Source organism: Centruroides vittatus, unplaced genomic scaffold (assembly GCF_030686945.1).
Source record: "Centruroides vittatus isolate TY-2023 unplaced genomic scaffold, ASM3068694v2 scaffold_861, whole genome shotgun sequence".
Classification (NCBI taxonomy): domain Eukaryota; kingdom Metazoa; phylum Arthropoda; class Arachnida; order Scorpiones; family Buthidae; genus Centruroides; species Centruroides vittatus.
This window is the reverse complement of record NW_027122718.1, coordinates 11,695,272-11,719,853: the sequence shown is the minus strand read 5'-3', so window position 1 is coordinate 11,719,853 and position 24,582 is coordinate 11,695,272. Positions and strand designations below refer to the sequence as shown.

Here is a 24,582-nt window from a genome sequence, read left to right as displayed (position 1 = left end):
CTGAAAAATTTAAATTTATAATAAATAAAAGACTCGCTTTTCTTAAAATACTACATTAATTGGCATTAACGATTTTCAAAAAATGTCGCAAAATCTCAAGACAGAAAATTCAGAACTAATTAAAGATTGTCTAGTAGCTAACAACGCGGAAAAATATTTTACGTACAGTACATCTAAAATGCTTTAGCCTGTCGGTTAATTTTAATCGTTTGAACTAGAATGAAACACAGTAATTACTTAAAAAGATCGTAAGACATCATCTTGTTTTGAAATGAAACGATTAGGGTAAAAAAAAATTCAAAATTTCTCAAAACATGAGTATCAATCAAATTCTGGACATTACTTTTTCGTATGTCACATATATTATAGAGTATTGTTACGACTTGTATTATTATACAAAACATCTTATCAATTTACGAACAGAAGGAGTATACAGTATTGTCCAATATACCATATAATCTAGATATGACATCAGATTTCTATCTGTTAATGCCATTCTCAAGCAAAACTTTAAAGATAATAAAGTTACTGAAATATGATGCGGCACGGTTTCAATAGACACCAGTAACATTGTACTGAGGGGGAAAAAAACCATTTGTGTTCAGATGGCAAATGTCCATAGAAAAAAAAAAAAGGATTTGTGAATAAGATATGAGACTATTCTTACACTAAATTTCATGTTTTTTTTCGATTATTTTATTCGAGGGATAAAGCATTTTGAGTTACTGTATTAAGAGGCTTCTTTTCTGCATAATCAGTTATAACAATTATACAGATATATAATTTATGTATATAATCTATAGGGAAGAAAATTGTTTATATTATGTTTCCTGTTTAACGCGTTTTATTATAAAATAGATAAATATAACAAAGCAAAGAATAAACAAAAATTTATAAACAAAATTTAATATTTTATCGAAAAAGCCCACTACTGCTACAGAAACAAACATTTCTTTGATAATCTTATAAAGTAACATTGCATTTGTCAGATAAGGAATGTTTCTTAGATCTTTCTGTAATCTAACAATGAAACAGTAACTTTTAATCATATTATCTAACGTAGAAGCCAAAGGGAATAACGTGACAAAACTGTCTACTTTGTTCTAATGTCCTATATTGAATCTATGTCAGAACCATTAAAAAAACGCAACCTGATCCTAATTATTGAATTTTGTGTGTTTAACTATATCGCAATTTCTGACTTGAAAAATTTATGTTTAAAGTAATTCCATAAAATGCAATATATCTCGTCCATTTTCATTTTAAAAAATTAACATTTCACTTCGTTTCGTTTATTTGTTGCTGTAAAAATTATTCGTCTTGTTTTATCCAAAACGAAATTTAATATAAATCATTCCAACAAAAGATTTCGCTTTTATCAATGATGTAAGATAAAAATGAACAATTTTATTTATTATTTATTATATATACTATTTAATATTTTTATATTAAGGCTTATTTCTCTTAATATAATATGGATTATATATTAATTATAATTCATATTAAAATTATTAACGTAATTTTAATCAGAGAAATTTTTATATACAAATGCAAGACAATTTGAATTTGATATATATATATAGTAACAAAATTATAACTAAGTCAAAATATGAATAATTTAATAAGTTAAAAAAAATGACTAAAACATTTTTTTATTCTCAAATAAATTATATTTAATGTACGATGCAGAATCGCTATTAAGTCTTTAAATTCTATTATTTTAAATTAGGTTGCTTAATGTGACCAACAACTCCGTTAATCTTTAATTTGTAAATATATACCCATTACATATATTTAGTGTAAATTAAAAAAATGTAGGTTAACAAATCAGAAAAGAAACAAAATCACAAAAATTAATGAAAATAAAATAATTCATTGCGAACAAAATTTATTTACTTGCGATATTTAAACAACATTGATAAATCGGATCTGAAGAAACTAAGAATATAAATCTTCATTTTTATTTTAAAGTGTAAAGATGAATCATAAAATTAAATTGATGAGTTTATTCAAACGATAAAGTGATTTAAATCCCACTTAAAACCGAACAAATCCCATTTATGGTAATTTTCTGTTTTATTTTTATACATTATATAATTGAAATATTGTACGCCTTTTCATAAACTTTTAAAACCTACAATTTACTAACTAAAAAAAATTAATTGATTAATGAATAAAAATTAAAACAAGTACGCATAAGGCATTGTCCACGCAGCGCCTACTAATATTTCTAATATCTATTTACTCTTTCCTCAATCTTACTTTCGAATTCAAGTCCCAAAATCTACCAACAGATAACTTATAGAAAGAATTAGCAATTTTGTGTTACTGATCATATTATTTTTAATAATATTTTTTACATAAAATAATAACAAAAACAAATATTTACTACATATAATATATTTATCTAATTTTAATACAGAAAAGTTTAATATATTATAAGTAACATATATCAATTAATGGAAACAAAATTAATACTGTAATTTAAAAAATAATAATTCTATTATCTAAAAAAAAAATCTTTATTCATTTTGTTGTTATACTAGTTTCTTTTCAAAGATAAATTTCAGCATATATTATTACATTATTCAAAAATTTTAAACTTATAAAACTCTTATTAGCCTGAGAGATACATTCCTAGATTACAGTGTTCATCGATAAATACACATTCAAGAAAAAAGTACTTATATATAAGACGTTTAAATAATTCTATTAATAAAGGTAAGACTTATTATTTGTAAACTTATTTATATATAATAAGAACAATTCGCGAATAACCATAAAAATACAAAATTTCTTATATCTATATTTAATTAATTCAACAATTAAACACGAGCATTGACGAATGCTTTTAATACTTTTGAAAGCAAAAATACTTTAACTGTAACGGTATTAATTTAATGGATCAGGAAAATTCTTTCCGGTCTACATGATACATATCAAGCCGGAAAACACGTCACGTGTTGAGTCCGTAAAACGCTGTTGTAACAACTATTAATGGAATAATTTCCGTTTTCGTTTAAAAGAGGTAACAAGAAATGAGTTTCTAATATAAAGAAACAATTTGTATTTAATTAAACAAACCTAAATAAGAAAGTGTAGGATGAATAGTTTTGAGACAGTAATTCCATCTTGTATTTGTTTTCATACCAGAATAAAAGACAGTAAATTCGACAACAGGGACAAGCCGAAAATCATAACGATTTAATAAATAAATAAGGAAAAAACGAAAAGCTATGGTGAATTACTGTAATGGACTGCGCAATTGATTTTTCAATTATTTAAATTTTCATTTTCTTTATTTTCCACCATTACTGTTATGCGCACTCAACGTAAGAACGTGAGTAATAAATTTAGATTAATCAGAATCATATTTGCTGGAATCCAAGCTTTCAAACTGATAAAATAATTTTTAACAGTATTAATTCATCACAAGTTCGCTACAACTTTTCATCCACGTATACTTGCTATCAGAGACGTCTCTGCGTTAGTATTAATTCGAAAATAATTTTCGAATTAATTACTTTAACTCGTTTCATTTATTTTTAAACAATTACAGGTTAATTTTTACTAAAAAAATTAACAATATTTTTATTTTCATAAAGTATTACAGTACTAACATTTGATTATTTTCTATCATTTAAAGACAAACCGTTACAATTATTAATCTTATTTCTCTTCTTAAACTTTTCAGTTATTTTAATAAAAAAAATAAATAAATTTTCAAAGTATCCAAAATACTTGGTGTTTTCTTATCATTGATTGTTTGAAGTAATGATGATGATGATAAATAATCATAGGAGATTCTCGTTTTACTACGAGATTCGTCGAGGGAAAAATGACGGACGACCCGCATAACAAGCGTCCTATCAATATGCGTTCCGGCTTTCAGTCAATTAGTAGAATATATCATTTTAGTTCTTTACTTTGTTATAGAACACCACAAAGCAAATTGGGTCGGGTTTATACACGATATATAAAATATTTGCAATGGGATATATTGACAGTTTGAAAATCCATTTGCAGTAAATACAAATTGATATTGATCGCCGATTCAGATTTGGAACAATTATTTAGTTCACGAATTTTATAATTATATTACATATACTGTAAAGATTATTTATGAAATAATTAAAAGGGTTTATCAAGTCGATGCATGTGTGTTTGTTTTTACTGTTGCATGTAAATTTCTCATATAAATGGTTATTTAACGAAGACCTTCACATTTCGGTTAATTTTAATAGATTTTGATATCGCGATTAAATGTTTCACGTCATCAAAACTTCATAGCAATTATTTCAAGTAATTTTTTTCTAAATCATAGTGAAACCACAAGCATATATTTTTTATATTACTTTTATTAGCGAGGTTGAGGCCGAAGTTTTAAACGCGAAAACGTATATGTCGGACGTTCAGCGCTGCCTTCCTGTAAGCCTAGAAGTTTGACAATGGCGTTTGGAAAGTCAGTGGAACCATGCTCGACATTCCAAACGCCATTGTCAAACTTCTAGGCTTACAGGAAGGCAGCGCTGAACGTCCGACATACACGTTTTCGCGTTTAAAACTTCGGCCTCAACCTCGCTAATATTTTTAAATAGTAATTTTTTTAAAATCATATATGCTGAATAAAAAAAATTAATATTTAATAACTACTATGAAGTTCATAATTCGTGAAAATGGAAGAGAACGTCTCTCTTCTGTTTTCTATTATTCTCTTCGAATAAGAGTTCATACTTCACACAAGAACGAAAGAGAATTTCGCATGTATTTTCGGTATTTGCAGTTCAAAATGAATGGTTGAAAGCGTAGCGAAAGTAAACTCGGAGTTGTAAGTTTCTTTTAAAAAATAAACAAATTAAGAGTATATGCGGTTAATTCGAGAAAAGAAAACTATTAAAACCTTATAAAAGAAATTAAGAAAGATTATCCCGAATTTTCGATATTTTTGTAAGTCTTTTAAACTTACAGGCCTATGTGAAGATATCTATTTTGATATATTCAACTTAAAACATATAACTTAAATGATAAATCGAAAACAATTCTGCTCTAATTCTAGTCATTTTAATTTTATCAGGCTCCACGTTGAATGCGTAGTGTTGCGCACAAAACCTATTTAATGTCATTTTCTCTTCTCTTTTCCATTCTCACAAAGTATGAATCGGCGTTATATATTACTCTGTTCATTAGCGTTAGTAAAGGAAAAAAAACCACACTCAAACAACAGTATATTAAATTTTTCATTAGCATAATTTTTTCTTTAAATTTGGCACAAGAAACAACATACGATCGATAATTGCATTAAAAATGTTTGGAAAAAATTAAATAGATTACCTAAAATTATGTATTTAAAATGCTGTCGCGCATTTACTTTATGTGATTTCGAAATAACGAGATCTCCTTCTAAAACATGTTTTGTAGTTAAATAATTTCCTGATATTCGTAAAAATTAGAACAGCACTGAATCGTCGTCCTTCATGCAGCTTGTATATATGTATACGTATGTAGAAATCAATTTTTATACGTGTGTAACTCAAGATATCATGAGTTAAATCATATCGCAATGAGTAATATCCACGGGATATCCCTTTTTTCCATGTTTACTGTGCTTATTTGAATTATTCAACTGAATATTATCTATAAAGAAAATAATTTATAACATATAACAAAACTTTATATCTATTGTGAATTTCATTTTTCTTACGATAGTTATTATAAAATCATCACGAAGATAAACTATTGTAAAATTAAGGGATTTAAGCCAAAAACATGTCAGCAAATAACTGTCCCCCGCAGAACTGTACTTGTATAATTTAATGAATTTCTGTGAACTTAACTGGTAGTAATTTGAGTGAACCTTTCAGATACACCTTTCTCAGAACCCTTCAGAAACTCAATCCCTGCGTAAATGGCGACAGCACTGTATACAGTAATAATTAACGTTAAGATGATCGCAAATCCAAGACAACTGATTCAAGCTATACTCATGAAAAGTTAAGCATGGATCACAAAAAGCTAAATAAAAGCCTAAACAGCATGAAAGCTTAATGAAAATTAGTGTATAGGTATAACTTAGTATGAGAACTAACATTTACCCCCTTAAATTATGCAAAGTATACGTAAATACACAAACGAATAACACTGGGAAAATATCGGCATCTTCCCAGAGAGCGCTATTTTTGCTGAAAGGGTACTATAGACAATAAAAAACAGAAAACAAGATTGTTGCGGTACAAACAGAATCATGTTCCAAGAACACGTTTACAGAATTCAAAAAGATGGAGAGTGTTGAAAGATTGGAGGCTGATCAATCAATTACCGAAGTGAAGAGATTCTTTAATGTTCATCATTCTATTATCTCAAGTCTTTGGAGACAATTCGAAACAACAGGAACCATTATGAAAGACCTCTTTCAGGTCTAGTAACACTAGTAATAACATCTCGGGATGATCATTATATACGGTTCTTAGCCAAAAGAATCAGCAGGGCGTCTGCATCATCTCTGTGTGCTAGCCTCGTTTCATTCATAAAACGGTGAGTATCTGTTCCAACTGTTATCAGAAGGCTTCACAAGACTAGACTCTACGCCCGTCAACCGGCAGTATTTGTGCCTTTAACCTTCAGGCATAGACAGGCTCGCCAGAAGTCCGGCATATAGGCCGGACTTGAGAACAATGGGCTCGTGTCCTTTTCACAGATGAGTCTAGTTTCTCCCTGGAATCTGACAGCAGGCGTATATTGACTGGAGGGACATGGTAACCCGTTATAAATCACATAACATAGCGAAAAGACGTGCTTTTAGTGGTGGTGAAGAGACTATTTGGGTTGAATTTTCATTAGGCGGACGCACCTCCATGTGTTGGATGGAGATGCCATTACAGATTTACAAATACAAGTATCTCATCCCGATACCTGTAGTTCTCACAGGTATCGTGATGAAATACTGAACCACTAGGTCAAACCTTATGCTGGTGAAATCGGAGATGATTTCATTTAAATGGACGATAATGAATGCTCGTTCATATCGAGCAAGACTGGTCGACCAATACCTTTATGAAGAGGGAATAGAAAGAATGCATTGGTCCGCATATTCTGCAGATCTTAATCCCATAGAACATCTATGGGAATCTCTAGGGTGTTTCAGCTGTCATACCCCTCCACAAGCCCTTGGTGACCTCCAAACCACTGCTTTGCGTTAATGGCAATTGCTGCCCTCTCAGTTTTTGCAATTTCTTATTTAAAGGAAAGAATCCACGCTGTCAAGCTTGCATTAATGCTAGAGGAAGTCACATTCCATATTGACCTAAACATTTGTATTTAAACCTCTTTTTTTGTATTCATATTTATTGTTACTTGCATTCATCCTTTATTTTTTCTGTTAACATTCACTCATTTTCTCCAAATGTATGCAGTGTATAGGCCTACCTACTGCATGCATGTACGCATATGAAAGTTTTATAAATTTGTTTAAGTGGTTTTGAAAATATTGTCGTTTTTGTAATCCGTGCTTAACTTTTGACGGTCAGTGTATATCCAGCTTAGTTTAATTTTTACATTTATTTTTCAGTAACAGTTAAGATTACAGGAATTTCAATATTAACAAAGGATAACACTATCTTAACTTCATTTACAAGAAATAAAATTTTAAAATGATGATAAATTTAAGACGTACAGAAAATTTAACATGCAAATATAGATAAACGACAATTTAATTTTCTGTTTAGTAATAAATAAAATCCGTTATAATGTTTAAAAGGCATTCCGACGAATTTCACGCAAATTAATGTAGAACTTGAACGTTTATACTTAAGAAGTTAAAATACGAATTAATTTAAACTATAATCAAGCTAGAAATTATAACTTAAATAATTTATCCACATTTATTTGTTTTTATATACAGGTAATATTGTTCAAATCCGATGAAAAAAGTTGAATTTTTAAAATATCTTGAAAGTAAGACTTTATGTATGTAGTTTTAACGTAATTTTTATTAATTTTTGTATAGATTAATAAAAATTTTAGAAACAGGCACTAGGTTACATTCAACTAACAAATAAGATGAACTTGAAAACGATTTCCTTAAACGATAAGAACACAAACATATTGAATTATTAAATATTTCGTTTCTAAATTTAACGCTAGCACGTGATTTTATCACACATACCAATCTTCGATTTTTGAATCAATCAGTTTTTTTTAAATAATAAGAAACGATCAAGTAAAAATAATTATATAAAAATTCTCAGCTTTCCAAAAGTTAAATATATTATTACAGAAATAAAAATAAAAGTATCAAAATGTTTAATTGAATATGGGGAAAAAAATCTGCAATCTTCTTGATGTAGTTACAGTGACTTTTTTGGTGACGTCAGTAGATGTTATTAATGACTGAAATACTTGGATTAATAATCTTATAATTCGTTAACAAAAATTATTTTTATAATTCTGTCATAAAACATTATACATATATTATTAAATTGAAACAATTATGATGGTTTTTATTGACTTATCTCGTAATATCCGGAAGAAATAAAATGAAGATAACATGTTTTTTAAGGCTTTGTATTAACAATTTGAGTTCACATAATACACGTAAATTCATTTTGTGTTATGAATACAATACTCTTACGTTATACATGTAAGAATATTTTCTGTTTAAATAAAATTTATCTTTTTGCGACACAAAAATTTCAATAGGATTATTTTACATTAATCCTTAATAGAGTACAGTACATATAATTTGATTTTCGTATTAAATTCAGAATACGCTATATACATCAGGGGTGCATGTCCATTGAGGCACGGGGATGCTGCCGCCATCTCCGTATCGATTGCCCTTTTCCTGATCTCCAAGAAGGCCCCAACCAACAGAACATTCGTGACTTCTAGTCTATTCTGCAAGTATAAAAGAAACTAATGAACGATATTTGTCCATTGACTCATGCAACTTTGTCGTATGTTGACCAAAACCCCATTCCTTGTTTTCGAGGCCAAGTTAGCCCCGGTGCAATCAGTGCAACCTTGTGGGAGCACTGATCCGACGTTGAATCAGAGTTTGAAGCTCCTTGCATAATCTATGATGTCCTTTTTGTATATTGTGCTCACTTTTTCACAGTCTGCGGGCGCCGCTGATATACATAGTATACAGACAATAAAAGCCATTCTAAACAGTACTTAAAAATTTTACTAAACACTTACACATCAGAAATACTGATGAAATATTTTATGATTCGACACACATGAAAATGTGTATACAGTGTAAAATTATAAACTAGAAAAATACTTCTGAAAGTGTCATTAAAAATATCAATATTAATAAATATTAACTTATACGTAAAGAAAAATCGATGTAAGTAATTTTTTCACGTATACGTCAATTATCTTCGTAGATACATACTAACAGCATTAAGTTCTTCGATTTTGAAAATTGTCGATAAGATACTAAGCAAGACATTTTCCTAAATCATTAAAAACTTAAATATCAATCATATAGTAACAACAGTAGATACAAAAAAATCACTTTTAAAAAATGAAATTTTATAAAATTCCGAATCTGGTGAATAAATAATTTCACTGCTATCAAAATACCAAAACTAAATAAACCAGAAACGAGTTGCTCAACTTTCCCGGCAACATTTAAAATTTTGGTAGCACCGTCTGCCAAAGTTTTTAATAAAATATGATTATTTTATTAATAACTTTTTTATATTTTTGACTCATAAAATGGCAAAAAGCTTAATTTTGAGCGTAGGGGTGGGTTTTATAAAACATTGTAAATGCTGATAACGAGTAAAATCGCCATCAAGTTTAACCCTACTGAAGATACACACGACCCCCTTCATCTCCCCACCACTTTGACCTTTAATCACCGAAATTTAATAGCATTAATCCCCTAATAAACAAACCTCCCTGCAAAATTTCAGACAAAAAGCACAGGAGTTAATAAGACTTTTTATAAGTTCCCCTCCTCGAAGATTTTTCAATTAAATTACATTCTAAAACTTTTAGGTTTTTTATTCAAACTTGATCAAATTTCGTCAGCTTCAGGCTGGATATCAGAATAAATTTAGGTTTAAATAAATTATTCGTAAATATTTATTTTAGGAATATCTTGGGATCTACTGTATTATATCGATTCGGGACGGGTAAACTAAACAACTTTTGATTCTATAAGTTGTTTAAAATGGGTATTTACCAGTACTGTATAATACGCTAAAAGTGGTTCTCAAATGTCCCTTAGTAAGAGATGAGACTCATTCCCCGGGCCAAAGAAATAATTACAATTTTCTTAAGAATTTAATATTCTATTCATTAATACTATTATATTGTAAGTTATCATTGTGGTTAATCTTATACTATGTTTTCGTAATATTCTATAAATGTTATCCTGTATCAATAAGTCTCAAACTTTTTGAAAGGACGTTCTTCTGTAAAAAAGTTTTTTCTTGTATTCAGTATACTTTTCGTAAAAACACTGGCCTTTAACTTTTAACTACAACAACATATAAAAACTTTAATTTAAAATTTACTGACCCAATGTCATTGTAAAGGAAGGTCCTGAAAAATGATGCATGCTAGAAACAGTAGAACTTGACAGGAGAGAGGGAGAAGAAAACACAGAATATAAATTGTTAGAGAAAATACAAAGATTATCAGGAAAAGTTTGAAAATCTTTAAAATACAAGTGATTTGTCCTATTCTGTAAATTGATTATTAAATAAAAATTTAAAATTTATTTTAAAAAACTTTCAATTTTTTTATATATTATATTATATTGCAATATGAGAGAAATTAAAATTTGGTAATGAATAAAAATTAGTAAGTTTATTGAAATAAAAAGTTCTTAGGAAAATATGTGAAAAACTTGAAACTCTGAAATAAAAACATTGAATTTATATACTCTAATTGTTGATTTTATTTTTTATTTTGTATTTATTGAATTCAATAAAGTTTCTATTCATTGATAACTATAATAAAATATATATTTTTAAAAAAACAGAAGCATAATTTTTAAAGAAGTCTGCTTTTTTCTGATTGTCTTGTAAACTGAAGTTCAAAACTTTGATCTTTCATTAAATGTTCAGATGTAAAAAAAGGTATAAAGCTGCATTGGGTTTGATGAAATTACTATTATTGTTGTTGTTATTTTAGGATGAGTACAATTCATTGACTAGAAGTCTTATAAGACATTTGATGAATTAGAGGAAAAATATATAAAACTACATATAAACTCACTTATTGTGGAGATTTAATAGAAAATAAGCAAAAATCTTTACAAGAAAAATATAGCTACATGTATACAAAGTTCTTAATAGAGTATAAGATATCAGTGTCAATGTGGGTAAATATGAGACAGTTGTGAAATTTGACTTAATCTATGTCCGATCTGTCCTGTACTAATACAAAATAAAGTTTATTTAGTGCTTTTTAACATATAACTTTTCTGAATGAAAATGACTATGGTTTCATTGAGTCTTTTTAATTTTTAAGAAACACTACAAAAATAGGTGCAAAAACTTTTTTGTCAGTTCAACTAACTTTTGCTCTGTATATGTCTGCAAAAGACATGAATAGTTAATTCGAATTTTGTATGTAGTATATAAACATAGCTTTCAGCTGCTAGTTGTTTTTATTGCATATATCATTAGGGTGGTGCTTAGAACAAGGGAAAAATAAATCGCTTACTTTTTTGTGGTACTACCCTCCAGAACTATTCCAACTGATCTCAAATTACTACAGAAGAAATTTGAACTTGATATATGAATATTTAGAGGTAGCTCAATGACCACAAAGTTTATAAAAAGAGCAATTTATGACAAATGAAAACATACAAGACCTGTTTTGGTAAACCAGACTTGTTTCACTTTTTTGGACAATTACAGACAAATTAAATAGTCATGTAGACTCTACAATATTCAAAAACTTGATGGATTACAAACCAAAAATGCAACAAAAAAATTTTTAAACACCACAATTCACAAAATTTGAAATTTTCAGTACTACATTCAATGTAACTTCTTCAGTTTATTTTGGTAAAGGCTGAGAATCTCTTTCTTGCTGTATGGATAATCTGCCTCCAACTACTCCCTCACTAGTTACTTTGTCTCCTTTACAGCTTGCATCTTCTTCTTCAGTATTTGTGCTGCTACTTGAGATATTAGTTCTGCTATTTCTTCACCACTTCTCTTCAAGTCTTCCATTCTATGTTTTCTGTTAAGCATCTGTTCCTGTCTTTGTGCTGGTCTTTCTCCTTCGCAGCTAATTTTGCATCCACACCTACCATTGATCCTTTATGTCTTTTCTCACACTGAGCTAATAAGAACTCATGATCCTCTGGAATTTTTATCATTTCAATGCTCTAAGATGAGAAATGTCAAAAAGTTCATCTAGTTTACTAACAAATTCAGCCTCATTTGTTTGCTGTGTTACAGATTGTCACCTCTTGTTTTTCTTAGCAAACACCATTCTTCAAATGTTTGTTCTAGTTTAGTTATGCAGTTTCTTGGATCCATCATTGTGATCCTGGTCATTTCATAAAATATTGCCAGTTTGTAAAACTGTAGTTTTACAAACTGTTGTACTAAAATGGATACATTGTGGTTGAAGTTTGTGATTGCCATACACTCATCTTTACTATTTGGAACCTATAAAAAAAACTTCAGTGACATTGAGCTACCAGTAAATATTCACCAATGGAGTAGATTTTTGGCACAAATGTTTTCTATATATATTGGAACAGAAATAGATGATAGGTGGTTCACATTTACAAATTGTAAAAATAAGCTCAACTCTAATATATCATCTTTTGTCTGAGTTTTGTACATTTCAAAATGAGATAAAAAATGAGACACCAGATTTTATTCACCAGTTATTACTTTCTGTGAAACCTTTTACTTTAGTTGTGCTGTATCATAGTAAAAATATTTCTTTGTTCTTATAGGTGTGAGTTTTCAATGAAATAATAAAGATACCAAACAATTATCAGAGAAAAACTAAAAAGTAGGGTCAGTGTGGATAAATATGAAACAATTTTGAAAACTGATGAATATTTAATCTTATCTACTTACTTCTAAATATCATGGAGCAATGTTTCATACAAAAATGTCTTGCATTTAACTTGTAATATCTCATTATTAACCTCCCTGTTGGCATAGGCAAGTCCTTATGGGTGTCTCATTTTTCATCTCCCAGTGTCTCATATTTTACCTTCAAAAGGTAAAGGAAAAATAATTTTTTACTCAACATTTCTCATACATACAGAAAAAATGAATACTCCATTAAATTTTAACACCATCTGTAGACCTTGCCATATATTTCTCTTTATAAAATACTGATCTTAACAAATGCTATTATAAAAGTTTTGAAAAGTGTCTCATATTGACCCTAAATTTAGATTGGTAATAAAAGCTAACAGTTTTGTATTCTATTCAAGATTATTTTAAAACAGTTCCAATAACAAAGAGAATTCAAACAAAATATTTATAATTTTAAAAAATTTTATATTTATATTTTAACATAACATGCACTTATGGTGCTCTTCCAATTGGTTTTTACCTTTATGTATGTTAAGGGACATGCGCGTCAGTTTTACATGTTTACAAAAAAAATATTTAATTTAAAATTTATACTTGTTCTTAAAAGGTTTTGTTCCAAAATGGCTAATGTTGTTAATTTTTTAAAATTTTAAATATTTCATTTGAATTCTCTTTGTTATTCAAACTGCCTGAGGACAACATGCGTAAATTACGTCAAAAGCGCTTGCACAAATAAAATATTTCTTTTAATTACTTTAATGCCTCCTTATCTGAAGTTTTTAATTGTTAATACAACTGTTGGCGTGACAGCCAATCTAAATATTTAGTATATCAAACAGATCCAGAATATAGCAAAACAAAATTTTATTTTATCAGATTTTATTTACATTATACAACTTGTATGTACAGTACATTATTATGTATTGCATACTAAAAAAGTACGAAGTATTATACTACAAAATTTTCTTAAGTCTATTAAAATAATAATAATAAAATATATTAAACATAATGTATTATTAACAAAAATAGATATCATCACAATTTCACAATGTACATTTTGTAATTAAATATTAATTGTATAGAAGCTGCTGTCAACTTTTTTAAGAAGTTAAATGACGACAACAGGTTTTTTGTGTATTTTAGAAAGCCTGTGGCTAATTTCTATATATCTAATATTAATGTTATGAGACTTGAAACAGTATCATTTTATATTTTTCATTTAAATTTCAAATATAAATGTGAAATTAACCTAAACATTGTTATAACAGATTTGTAATATATAAACTTTAAAATTTAGTTTCCATAAAAGTTTGTATTTGTTGATTTCTGAAGACCAAAGTTTGTTCAAAAATCAACAACAGTTAAAATGTCTCTAACGTCTATTAAATTTAATACAACTTCAAAACAAAATTTATTGAATTTATATTTCTTTACAATTTTTCACAAGATTCACAAATTCAGCACTAATAACTAGAAAGAATTCATTATGACTTTAAAGTGAAAATAAGAGAATAGTGAAAGCATTATTTTAACAAGTCTTTTGCATCAAGCAGAGATGCAGAATGTTTGATCATGTGAACAAGGTTCAAGTGAAATTAAAGTAGTCTTTGGGAAATTTGCAGGAAAAAATTATGACAACAGCTACAAATAATGTAGTAGTGTCTTGACTATGTCTATAGGTATTATAATTGGGAAAATTTGCCAAAATACAGGGATCTTGTTTTTTAAAAGTGAAATTGAAACATTGTTTACTTTGTTTTTGATTGGTTCAGTCACCTTGTCATATCACTGCCCTACTCACCTGGTTCTGGACTCATACTGAGTAAGTCCATAATATTCCAATTTTTACAAAAAACTGAAACTAAGCTTTTAAAAAGAACTGAAATATAAAATCTGTTTTCATTTCAAAATTCTTTTCATCATCATTTAATGGGTGAAATTTCACGTCAGCATGAATTTTAAAAAAATATTCACTTGTTCCCTACATGGAAAATTTGCAAATCAATAAACTCCATTTAAAATCTTTCAATGCTGTCATTAGGGTATCTGTACCCATGTGAGAATCCTATTTTGAAAAAAATACTCTCGTGGTATATTTGCATTAATTTGTGTGGTCCTGTTTTTGATCACCATCAAAACTCCTTTCAATCAAGTCTGGATGGTATGAATGTCTGGAAATCTTGTTAAATACTATTCTATACAAATTATTCCTCATCAGGCAAGAAACCACCAGGACCACTTAGTGTACACTTGATTGTGCAATACTATATATACATGTAAATATATAATGCACGCATTAACACTTGGAACGTTAGAGGTAATTTTGCTTTTTGAATGTAATGTTTTGTTCCATTTTTGTCATTTTATAATTCAAATCAGGCACTTAATTAGAAATGTCTTTTGATCCCCCTTTGATGACAGCACCCTAAAACCATTTTATGCCCTAAAACAATTTTATGAATTGTCTCAATTAAATAGCTAAATAGAAGCTTTATCATCATTTTGTAAACAGTAATTTCTTTTATTTTTCATATTTTATCATAGATTTTATTATAAAATTTAAAATAGTCATATAAATATGGTCATATTTTCAAATAATAATAATAATAAAGTCAATCAAAAACTAAAAAAGTTTATATTTTTGCAAATTATTAGTGCATTTCTTAAATAATTTTTCAGAAAAAAACTGTATGACTAGTGCCATTTGTTCCCTTTGATGATTTTCATACCCATTATGAAAGCTCTGATATACTTTCAGAACTTAACATCCTCCTCCTCTAGATCTTCAAATAAGTGATGAAACTCCCATAAACTGTCTCTACTAACAATGTCGTACACCTAGCACCTTTTCTTTCATTTTAACACCAAACTTAATGAAAGAAGATATGGGTTGTCCATTTCATCATTTCAATATAATTGATACGCTATAAATTATAAATTTGGTTTACAGAGATGCATATTTATCACTGCCATAATATCACAATGGAATTTATAGTGTCTGGTGTGTACCACCTTTATATATCAAGTTTGAAATTCAAACTTAATTTACTGTAAAAATTAATATTTCCAAGCACACTAATAACAAATACAATAATATATGTTTTTAATCATGTTTTATAATAATATTTTCTTTTTAAAAACAGTACATTAAAAGAAATTCCAGGATATTTTTATGCAAACACAATCATTTTCGATCTGCACAGGAAACAGAAAAGGTTTGTGTTTGCATAAAAATATCCTGGAATTTCTTTTAAGGTTCAGATGTGTACTGTTTTTATGTTAATATGTATTATTCCAGGTTTACAGTGTTGGAGCTATTCTCTTTGTAAACATAAAATCAATAGTGATATAATATATTAATTTATAATCAAAATAAACTTAAGTTAATAAAAAAAAAAGAAAAATTTATATTTTAATTTTTTTATCATCATCTTTTGAACCATGAGACTGATTCACTCTCTCCAATTTCATCTGCAAGTTAAATCAGTATACTAAGTCTTATTAATATAATTATAGTCATAGCAGACTAATATTAATAAAATAATACTTAAAGGATTAGAAACATTAAATAATATAAATTTTTCTTTTAATTAGACAACATTAATTATAACAGTAAATTAAATGATCAAATGATAAAGTTGGATTAACTACTGCACTAAAACTTGGTTAATTAATTACACAGACATGTAATTTGGACTAAAGGCAAGCAGTTTTCAATAAAATTAAATAAAAATGTACACAAATGTAAAAAAAGAAAGTCTAATTGTTTTTATATTTTTAATAAAATATTTTTATTGGTCAATTTTTATTACTAAGTATCTCCCTCCATGATTTGAATTCTTTATTGAGTAAATAGATCTACAAATGATTTATAGAAAAATCTTAGCATGAAAACCAACAACACTAAAATGTCATATATAAACATAAGAAAATTTAAAATTTTTTAATAAAATATTAAATTTATGCAATTTTATAGCAAAAATTTCTTGTTGCACTTAAATATTTGAATTTAAATAATTAATTTATGAATAACCATGTTTAAGTATAAATATTAGTTTCTGATAGTATTAATATATGAACAATCAGATATCTCTCAAAAAACTATAATGTTTTTTTATATACTTGGCATAAATTCTAGCTTAACCATTTTTGATAAGATTCTTCTACAGATTATGTATCAGGCTCTAGAAATATTGCTGTCAGTTCCAGTCTGGTATGTAAAAATGATTTTATTACAAGACAATTTAACATTTAACAGTGTGACACTTAACTTATCTGGTGTAGTTTAAATATATATATATAAAAAACCAAAACCTGTTTAAAACAGAAACCTACCAAAATGAAAAAAATAATTTGATGCAATATGATTCTAGTTATGATTACACAGATTTTACTGTAATACAAGTAATTGACATTATTAGTCTGTTTTATGTTTAATATGTTAAGAAATATGTAAATACTGTATATAAATTTTTCTTGAAATTGAAAAGCTATATTGAAAGCTAAACTTCATTCATAGCTAGTCTAAAAATTATTACAAAACAAATATTTTTTGTTAATTGAATACAAAATTTTAATAATTGCCATCTACAATTAAAAATTTAACCTATAGTTTAAATGAAATTTAAATATAAGGACTAGGTTTCTCAAATGGGATCTTGGATCCTGGCTGTTTTTTTAACCCAGGAAATATTCCAGGAAATTCTTCTCTTTCCGGGAAATCCCGCAAATTTCTTAAAAGTTCACTTTATTTTTTTTGTGTTAAGGTTGAGGAAATTTTGCAAATAAAGTATAATTAACTCAAACTGTCAGAATACATTTGTATTTATTAATTTTAAGCCTGCTTATTAATTTTTTTAAGTTTTTGCTTGTTATGACATCTCACAGATTGTCAATAATCAATATGTATTTGTGGCAAAACTCTGAAAATTCTTTACTTGTCAGAACCTGTAATATCTTGAATAATTGTGCTGATGCTGTCCTGATTTTAATTATGCCCAGTAACTTCAATAACTGCATTACGCCAGGTTGTGCAAATTGGGCAAGGATAGAAACGAGTACGAAGTCTGCAAGTACGAAGTCGAAAAATTTCCATTTTTAACCCCCTACATACAGGAAAGACCCAGGCTTGAAATTATTCAGTCTCTTGAGATCTCTATTCTTTATTCTACAGAAACAACACTTATGTTATAAGATTGTATATTGTGTCATATGTATGTACAGTACATACTGACAGAAACTATAAATCCTGTAAGCACAAAAAGAAGCAAATTATATATGCTCACTAGCATTTCATTTGAGTTTGTAATTTTTTAAAAAACTCATCCATCTAGGTTTGTTTTGATGCCCCTTTTCTGCCTATTAAATACCACTTGATAATAGCAATGTCATGTACTGTACAGCCTGTTCATTTATGCTAAAACTTGTCAGAAAGATCTTCATGGCTTTGAAAGACTATGGCCTTGTTAAATTTCAGCACTATACTTGGACCAATGTCAGAATGTTCACTAGGAAGATTCTCCTCAATCATATCAGCCTGTTGACTCTCTTCACACAATTCTTCAATTGTACATATCCCAGATGTAACAAGTGAATCATCAAAGTCTACGAACTCCCAGAAATACCCAGATATTAATTAAATTTTGAAAAAAATGCAAAGTTCACGTGATACAAACATGATACATGAGCAATCTGCTGAGGAGGATGCATCCTGGAAAGACTTTTACGCAAAACTTGCCCCAATTTAAGTGTTACTAATGCAAAAAAAAAACAAAAACCCAGAAAACTCCATCTGGTCAGTCTGTTGGCCATGCGCAAACCCACAACCAACTACCAGTGTTTGGTGGTTTTATCCACTTGGTTACTGGAGGATACTTATTGGGCTACAATTTTTCAAATTAAATAAATTCCCACTGTCGTCTGTCCGTTCTGTCCTTCCTTAATCTCGATAATGGAGTTAGATAGATGAAAGCTGAGACCAGACATAGAAATTGTAAGCAAAAACAGGACCAGATATATGAACTTTCCATTTGTACCACAAGTCATGTTATTTCAATTCAAAAATTTTTCCCTAAACAAAGTTAGATAAATAACTAGCATGATTATTGCTAACAGGAAAAGTATGATGTACAGTACAGGGGCAAAACACTACTACACTCCACATAAGCAAGTGCTATGTGCTACCTGTTGCAGTAATGGCTTAATGGCACATCTATTTTGTACTATATCATTGTCACAGTAATTCAGTGAATATAATATATATTTTATAAGAATTATACTTAGTTAATTATTTTATTAAATTTTTTTCCAATTGATGGCACTACATGTAAAGCCAGCAATCAAATGTAGACGGCAATTAATTGATATACAGAAATCCAATTAATAATTTGAGGTGGAATGTATGACATGATCTAAGTTAGAAGTATTTGAATGTAACTGCTGAGTTTCATAGCAATCGGTCAAACGATCCAGGTGTATACAGCCAACAAACAAACATCCTCATTTATATATATAGATAAACTAAGACCAAGATTAAAACAATTCACTTTATTTGCCTATTTAACTATGCATTTCAATAGGAGGAGTTGACTTTTCTTTGGAGGCTTCTCACCTGCCTCAATATGTAAAACATTATAAAATTTCTCTGGTGATGGCACAATTATATATATATATGTATGCAGTGGCATAGCTAGGATTCTCCGGGCCCGGTGCAGAACCAGATTTGTGGGCCCCCGAAAATTTTTCGGGTCTTTTTTTTTTGTGATTTTGGGGCCCACATGGGCCTATCATTTTCCAGGGGCCCGGTGCGGACCGCACCTACCGCACCCCCTAGCTACACCACTGTATGTATGTATGTATGTATTTAATAAAATGGCCAGGACAATAAGTATACACTTAGAACAAACAATTATTTATTGTGACATCATTACAATGCCAAGCTAAAAATTTCAGCTTGGCATTGTAATGATGATGTAATTTGAACCACTTCAAATTAGTTCTGTAGTGTCTTGTACAATACATCATACTTTTCCATTAGCAATGAAATAGTGCTAGTCATCTATTAACTGCTTTCAGAGGAAAAGTTTTCAATTGAAATAACATAACTTCTGATTTGCATCAGGAGTTCATATATAGTTAATTGTTACCTTCTGCCCCTAAGGTTTCCATATCTGGTCTTGTCTTTCATCTATCTAACTCTGTTCTTGAGATTAAGGAAAGACAGACTGACAGACAGTTACAGTGAGAATTTATAGACCTATAATTTTTTCAAATTGCAGCCCAATAAATAGTTGTAAATTTTCTAAGTATACCTCCAAGGCAAAGGAATACCTATCAGAAGCCTCATTTCTGTCACACCACGAGAACTGATAATTCAACAACTAGAAAACAACATTCTTCCTTCTTTTGAAAAACATACAACTTTATATTACAGATATGTAAATGTAATGTAAGAGTATTACAGATATGTAATACTCTTATCATCTGACACCACAAAATCTATCCTTCAGCATTTCCCAAACCCCATTAATTCTAACTCTTCTGGCCTTCACCTGTCTACGGAGCAGAAAAATTTATCTGTATGTTTCCCAGACATCAACATCACTTATCCATGGTGGCCATATCTCTACCTTAGTTTACAGGAAACTTAGTTTACATTTAAAATAGCTATGTTTGGAGCCCTTGTCAGAAGAGCATTTATGCACATATCCAATAATTAAAAACTAAACTATATCATACACATCATAGCACAGTATTGCTACCCTTCCAGGATGATTAAGGGACTAATTAACAAATACTCTTCCTATACTATATTCAATATCATGGAAGATAGGCCATACATGTCAGTAAGACACAACCTATTGAAACAAACCATCAAAAAAATAGCAATGACCAATAATGTATCCATCACATTTAGATGAAACCCCTCCATATATTTCTTGCTAAGGAATTCTAAGACCTTATGAAGATCTCCATCTCCCACTATTCTAATTAAAACAAAACAGTCAGCCAACTATTGGAATATCTCAAAGCCATTGGCCTGCCCACTCAAACAACGGTTGAAGGAACATCAATAAAAAAAGGGACACAACACCACCACTGCATTAGCCATCCTAACCATGGAACACCAGATTCAAATGTACCTAGATAAAGCCTGACTTCAACATCCTTCCAGGGACCTCATACATCTCAAACGCCTAGAGAAACTGAAGGTCTATAAAGTAAGAAAAATGTGATTGTCAATTATCAGGACAATAACACCCTATACCAAGTATATGGAGATCCTTATACAAAGTTCTAAAATGATCTCCACCTATGAACACTGCAACACCATCATATAATAAGATGACATTTCCTTCTTTTAAAAACATGGCATTCAAATTCTATTGGTAACCTGAAGATGATTGGTTAATGCAATCGAAAACATTTGTTTTTCATTAAATTTTTGACATTTTGCCGGAGTTTTGATTTTTTTTTTGTTTGTGTTTCTTTAAATGAATATATAGTTATTGTTCTATAGATCATGTTTACTGCATACTATAGTATTACATTAAACACTTAAGTGTTTAATGTAAGTATGATTCATTGATTGATTGTACTCAAAAATAATTTTTAATACGTTAGTTTCAGTCATTATAAATACAGATGGCCAAAACTAATGGTTTGTAAATCAGCAGTTAATAAGTCAAAAACTGACTGTACTTTTATTAGACAGATTTACATACATAGCAAGTAGGGAAAAAATCTCTTTCCACACATTGATATAGTTAGAAATGGCAACAGGAACATAACTGCTTTATCTGCCAATAAGAAATATTCATTTTTAAAAATAAAAATTAATAATTTATTCTTGAAATTTATCTTTAATTAAAAATCACAGGATATTTTTATTCTCTACACTTAAGATATTTATTGAATTTGTTTATTTTGTAAAAAAATTACCATATACAAATATTCACCAGTACATACAATGTAACTATCTGTAAAAGTATTTTTAACAAAAGTTAGCTTAATCACCATATCATTGGAAAGTTTGTTCTAGGAGCAAATCATGATAATAATTATGGATTGTTGTCATTAATAACTATATACAATATTTACACTAATTATCTAATTATCAACACTATCAACAATAACAATTATGGATTGCTACTCGACAATAACTAATTTGTTAATGAACTAGTTGATGTTATGAGTACCAAGTGCTGTTTCTCTAATGCTAATTATACGGTTATATTCAATGTTACGTGGCAATATATGATTAGTTAATATTATGCCAGAATTATATAATAATAGATCTGCAATTTTACCATTATATTCATATGGCTGAAGTGGGTTTTTGTGACCAAAATATATACCAGTAATAAAAGTTGCTTATCAAACGTCAAGGTGTCATTGTGATGTTCCTAATAACAAGTGTGTTAATTAAACTTTCCAATTCTATTCCGTTTTTCAAATATCAATATGTAACCAGAGTTCAAACTCCGTTATTCTCTAGGAATTATCACATCCACAGACTCCAAAAATAATAACCAATCAACAACTTTATTTTATGTGAATGACATTACGTATATATAGCTACCACATCTGACATTGAGAACTTTATTTTACCCAGATGCATTTCTGAAATTACAAAATTTCCCTCTTCAGTGGGCTTTCTTCCAAACAAGGCAAATGAAGCACATACATTTTTTTTGATACTCTTACCATTTTCAATCATTTTTTTCTATTTCCATAATAAAATCATTTTTTTTTTATGGTTAAAGAAAAGAACACAGGATTCAAATCTGGATTGAATAAAATCTATATATAGAAGTTTGAACTAGAATTTTCTCCCTTATTTCCAACATGCCATTACAACCATCGTAAGCATGTTTGAATATACGGAATGTTACCGAACATCTCTTCAAGTCAATTAACGATAGAAAGACTATAATCAAGTTTAATTCAAAAAAGAAAAAAAAAAATCTAATCACTGATAAATAAATATTGTAATAATGTAAAATTGATAATTCTGTCAATAATCATATACTGATAATTTGGTAGAAAAAAAGAATTTTGCAAAGTTTATCTAAGTAGATAAAATTCATATGATCATAATTCATAGTTTTGTACTGGATCATCTTTCAAGTACGTATTTAATTAGTATGATAATCATTTAAAACAAAACAATTTTTAAGAATCTTTTGGAATAATGCATAACTAAATTGTACTTATATCAACATAAATTTGTAAACAGATATAACTTCATATTATAATAGTGTGATCAGTCATAAATGGGTTAATCAAAACAATGATGTCAAAACAAATAATTAGTATGTAACCAACTTATGTATTCATATTTTTTTATTATTTTATTTAATGGGTCAGTTTGTCACATATTTTAATTAATAATATCTACAATTACAAACAACAGCTTTTTCTGAAACAAGAACCTACCTTTACATTTTTTTGAATAATTAAATATAAAACTAGCTTAAGTTACACATAATAATTCACTCTATCGTCCAAAATAACCTCTTTCGGAGATTTTATTTTATATTAATAAAGTAAGGTAAAAGTTTTTAAGCAATACACCATTTCTTTTTCCCTTAATTTCTTTTTAAAAGAAACATATATACACCTATAGTAGTAATAATAATAAATGATTGAATTTGTTGATTATTTCTAAAATACACATTAAGATAAGCAAACAACCTTCAAAAACTGTGTTTAAAGTTAGAAAATTGATAAAATATTAGCTAATTTCATTAAATCATAAGACTAAAAGTAAAAATGAAAAAGTTTGAATGAGGTGAAACTGACAAATTTACATACAGCATGAAGTTTGGATTAATTTCATATTTCATCAATTACATATTTTAACAGTTGAAGGTGTTTTAATTGAAATTGGCCAGATTAACAGAAGAAAATTGGGAAAATTCGAATCGTCTGCTTGGAATTTTAAAAATATTAATAAAACAAATAATAAATGATATTATTTGAGACTTACCTTCGTTTTCTTCGTCAATTTTAAGCGCTCTGGATATATATTCGAAAGCTTTTCGGTGATGTTGTCTCTGTTTAATGAGAGAAGGACTTTTTTCTGGTTCTCTGCTGGTCATCGTGGTATCGACAACAGCGCGACGGAATGCAAGACGGCTTAAGTAACAACAAAAATAGTAAAGTTGATATAACAAACACAAAATAGTTCTGAAGAGCAATATCACAGGGTACGATATAATGTATAAGTTCTTTTGATGTACGGAACATCCTTTGGATTGTTTAGCGACGATAGTTTCACTTTGGGGCGATATCGTACAATTTTTCCGCAGCATCCGTGCGCCATTACTGTTTTGCGAACGGCCTCACGGGAGATAAGGTAGATCGTTCTGACGTCACTACATTTAAACGACTAATATTGACCAATGGTGTCGAATACGTCGCGTTTCAAACGGAATTAATAAATACGTGTAAATTGCGCTCGGTTATTTTAATAAAATTATATTTGCCATCTTATTTATTGCAATTGCGTAACTTAATACCTTTCACTCGTAGCAAAAACGATTCTTCA

The 24,582-nt window shown here is 28.7% G+C and overlaps 1 protein-coding gene across 1 annotated transcript in view; it reads right to left on the bottom strand.

Moving 5' to 3' along the window:
* LOC136990192 (spastin-like) overlaps positions 1-24,582 on the bottom strand; it is a gene marked incomplete at its 3' end in the record, with an annotated part of 47,495 nt that extends 22,913 nt beyond the window's left edge. The window contains 1 exon segment of the mRNA XM_067288561.1: positions 24,022-24,582. Within this exon segment, the coding sequence (XP_067144662.1) occupies positions 24,022-24,346 (325 nt within the window).